Raw genomic sequence first — 4636 nt, forward strand, 5'->3', positions numbered from 1 at the left:
TCAAAGGCCTACGTCTCCGGTCTGCATAATTCTTTTGGCGGCTCTGAGCGGTCTTAAGCCTGTCCTGAATCACCTTGACTGTTTCGACTGACTGCTGAACTAACTCTGGACCCGTGATGCTCCTCTTACCAACTTCATCCCAACAAATCGGCGTTTTGCAAGCTCTGCCATACATCGCTTCAAATGGTGCCATTCTGATACTCTGTTAATAGCTATTGTCGTAGGCAAACTCAACCAGATGCAACTGTTCCTCCTAACTACCCTTAAAATCCAATACACATGCCCGCAGCATATCTTCCAAAGTCTAAATGGTCCTTTCAAACTGGCCATCCGTTTGGGGATGATAGGCCGTGCTAAACTGTAACTTCATTCCTACTGCCGTATGAAGACTTTTCCAAAAAGCGGCAGTAAACTTAGGGTCACGGGCTGAAGTAATCGTCATCGGCACTCCGTGAAGACGGACTATTTGTCGCACGTATATCTCGGCATACCTTTCCAAGGCGAAGTCCTTTCGCACCGACAGAAAATGTGCTGACTTTGTCAATCGGTCGACTACCACCCAAATTGAATCATGACCCCTCTGACTCCTCGGTAATCCCATTACAAAGTCCATTGTGATGTGTTCCCACTTCCATTCGAGGATGTCCAATGGCTGCAACATTCCACCCGGCTTGCAATGTTGCGCCTTCACTTATTGACATGTTAAACACTTAGCCACGACCTTAGCCACATCCACTTTCATGCTATTCCACTAATAATGCTGTCGCAAGTTCTGATACATCTTCGTACTACCCGGGTGAATATTGTAATTGCTGCGGTGAACTTCTGACAAAATCTCCTTCTTCAGTTCTGCATCACCGGGTACACACAATCGTCCACGGAACTTCAGAATCCCCTCCTCGGATACCTGAAAGTCCGATTTCCTTTTTGTGACATCCATTTTTAGAATTTTCTGAATCTCCGGGTCCGTCGATTGTAAGGCCTTAATCTTAGTCTGGATCTCCGGTTCAATCCTCAATGCTGCAAGCAGACTTGAGACATGACTCACTTCAAACTTAAACTCCGAATCCCGAACTCCCTCCAACAGAGTCCATTCCTTGACCATCATATGCGTGATGCTCGATTTCCGGCTCAGCGCATCCGCTACTTTATTAGCTTTTCCGGGATGATACATAATCTCGTAGTCATAGTCCTTAAGGAGTTCCATCCAACGGCGCTGTCTCATGTTCAATTCCTTTTGGGAGAACAAGTACCTTAAACTTTGATGGTCCGTATAAATCTGAAATTTCTCCCCACACAAGTAATGTCTCCAAATCTTAAGAGCAAAGATAATCGCGGCCAATTCCAAGTCGTTCGTCGGATAATTCAGCTCGTGCGGTCTCAATTATCGCGATGCGTATGCCACCACTCTTCCGTGTTGCATTAACACACATCCTAGTCCCTTTAGCGACGCATCACTGTAGATTTCATATCCTCCAGGACCTGACGGTATTGTCAACACTGGTGCGGTCGTCAACCTCTATTTTAACTTTTGGAAGCTCCTTTCGCACTTATCCGTCCATTCAAACCTCGTTTCTTTCTTTAGTAAACGTGTCAACGATGTTGCTAATGCCGCAAACTTTTCCACAAAGCGTCTGTAATAACCTGCTAGACCCAAGAAGCTCTAAACCTCGGTTATTGTTGTCGATCTCGGCCAATTCGTGACGGCTTCAATCTTTGTCGGATCCACTGCAATTCTTTCTCCAGATACCACATGTCCTAAGAACACCACTCGATGAAGCCAGAATTCGCACTTACTGAACTTAGCACAGAGTGCATGTTCCCTTAAAGTCCGTAAAACCTTTTCCAAATGTAACTCGTGCTCGGCTGAACTCTTTGAGTATACCAAGATATCGTCTATGAACATGATTACAAACTGATCCAGAAATTCTTTGAATACCCTATTCATTAAATCCATAAAGGTAGCAGGGACGTTAGTCAATCCAAACGGCATCACCGTAAACTCGTAATGCCCAAACCTCGTCCTAAATGCCGTTTTTGGTATATCCTCCTTCTTAATCCTCAATTGGTGGTAACCCGTCCTCAAGTCGATCTTAGAAAATATCGATGCTCCTTCCAACTGATCAAACAGGTCGTCTATCCTTGGTAACGGGTACTTATTCTTAACGGTTACCTGATTCAACTGTCTATAGTCAATGCACAGTCTCAATGTCATATCCTTCTTCCTCACGAATAAGACTGGCGCTCCCCATGGAGACGCACTTGGGCGAATAAAGCCTTTATCCAATAATTCTTGCATCTGAACTTTCAATTCTTGCATAAGCAGCATGATCACATAAAGAGACCATACCTGTGATCACGCCAGACGCATCCTCTGCCTCTTTGCGAGCCATAGCATAAATCCTTCCTTGGGTTGGGGGTCTATCCTGATTGTTTTGCGGGGCAGCTCCCGCTTGATGTCCCAACCTTGGTTGTTGTTGATGCATCGGCGGCCTAGCTTGTCGGTTCGGGAAATTCTTCACTTGGTGACCTTGTTGGCCACATCCGAAACATGCTCCAGTCTAGCCTGGGCAAGGGCCATTCCCATGCCTTCTTCCACACAATCGACAGGCAGCGTTAGAATAGTAGTTCTGCTTCCCAATATTTTTCCTAACGGGAGGGACAAAACGATTATTTCCCGTCATAGGTCTCTTCCCAAAACGACTGTTGTCCCTAGTCGGGGCCTGCCGCGATCCAGAGGCGGCAGCCCGATCCATTAAATCACACTCAATTGCCTAAGCTCGGTCATATATCTCATGATAACCCCTCAGGTTCAGCAATATCATTTGACTGTGAAGGTCCGGCTTCAACCCGTCTCGGAACCTCCTGGCTTTGTCCACTGGGTCCTCTATCATTCTTGGGGCAAATTTGGACAGCCTTGTAAACTCGGCTTCGTACTGATCCACCGACATCTGACCTTGGCGAAGTCTCATGAATTCAGCCAACTTATGCTCTCGGGCGCTTTTCGAGAAATACTTGCCATTGAAGGTCTCGGTAAAAATAGTCCAAGTCGGGGCAGTACCAGCAGGGAACACTTGACCTTTGGTGGCTCTCCACCAATCGCTTGCGTTTTCCTGAAGCTTGTAGATTGCCAGGGTTACTTTTTCCTCTTCAGTGCATCCCAGCACTTCGAAGGCTTTCTCTAGTTCTTCCACCCATCGAGGAGCAGTCTTAGTGTCGCCTCTCCCATCAAATCTCGGGGGCTTCAACTTCAGAAACTGTTCAACCAGCTTAGACATTGGTCTGTTTGCCTGTACTTGGCCCTGAGCGGGATGCCCGTCATTCCCGTGGTTCCCATTGTTTCCATTATTCCCATTGGCTCCGTTGGCGGCAGCAACAGCGGCCTCAGCAGCAGCAGCGATAGTAGCATTCCGCTCTTCAGTCTGTCTACCCATTAAAATCCTGACTTCTTATAGTACCCTTAGAATTCCATTCACCCGGGGATCTTCTGCAAATCTAGCTTGCGGGGCCATACGGCCTCGACCTCGACCTCTTCCTCGACTCCTCATTCTCACTGGGTTCTCACACTTGTCTACCTGCTATAATTCCATTCAGGAATTAGAGACCTAGGTCAACTATACCAGTCTAAAGTCCTAGGCAGTGAATCACAATAACAATTCACTAAGCAGGCAGCCAATCACAAACAGCACTCAATCGCAGCCAACAAGGTTCGTGCACTTACCTCAAGTCCCTGACGCACCTGCACCTCACATATTAATGCATAAGATCACTCAACAATCACAATCACACAGTCTGGAGTACGCATGGCACACGAGTCTCCCTAACTGGCTACCCCAAAGTCATCGCTCCTTATCACTCCAGGCTTCGACCAACTTGGATCGAGCTGACCTTGCTCTGATATCAAATCAACAGGGATGTCACGCCCCGAACCTGAACGAGCACGCAACATCCCTCCGGGGTCGTCAATCATGCGACATCCCAGGACTTGTCGCCGACCCAACTTAACTCAAACGAGGAACGCGAGCGGAAGCAAATTCGAACTCACCATATAACATACAATGAAATAGGGTAGTAGAGAGAGACGAACGATACACATCAACAAACCGCCTTTTTTTTTTAAGAACATAATGTTACTTACAAACGGCACAAGGTACAAGCCTTACTAGAGGCCACTATCGACGAACCACGCATAACAAAAAGGATCGGGTGGTTGGTAAGCTTAACTCCTCTACAAAAAGGGGCACTCAAAAGACGAGGTAACTCGACCTAATCTCAATCCCCGTAGTACCTTGGCAGCGTATCCGGATTAATCATGGTCGCGGGTCTGAAAAGGGTTATATTACAACAATGAAAATAAATCTCAATAAGCAACTACCTAAGCCTCGCTTAGGCCAAAGCGTACCTCCGAACGATTCTAAACATGCAATTCGAACAATCGACGTGCCATAAACAATCACAGGCGTCCTTACCTCGCCTCGGCACATACAAAAGTCCTGCACGTTAGAATATCGCCATAACATGGCCAATTGCTCATCAAACAAGCACTCTTCAAGTCATGGCATAATCATAAGAAACATACTCAATATTCCGGATTTCGAGCATCCGCCAACGCATAGCATACGTTCACATGTATCCA

The 4636-nt window shown here is 46.7% G+C and overlaps 1 protein-coding gene across 1 annotated transcript; it reads right to left on the bottom strand.

Moving 5' to 3' along the window:
* Positions 1-2774: 2774 nt before the first annotated feature.
* LOC130136287 (uncharacterized) lies at positions 2775-3434 on the bottom strand. The gene has a single exon (XM_056306560.1). It carries the CDS (start codon positions 3432-3434, stop codon positions 2775-2777), a length of 660 nt encoding a protein of 219 aa, XP_056162535.1.
* Positions 3435-4636: the final 1202 nt, after the last annotated feature.

This window comes from Syzygium oleosum, unplaced genomic scaffold, assembly GCF_021117445.2.
Source record: "Syzygium oleosum isolate NSW1041296 unplaced genomic scaffold, Sole_v2.1 Sole_v2.45, whole genome shotgun sequence".
Classification (NCBI taxonomy): Eukaryota; Viridiplantae; Streptophyta; class Magnoliopsida; order Myrtales; family Myrtaceae; genus Syzygium; species Syzygium oleosum.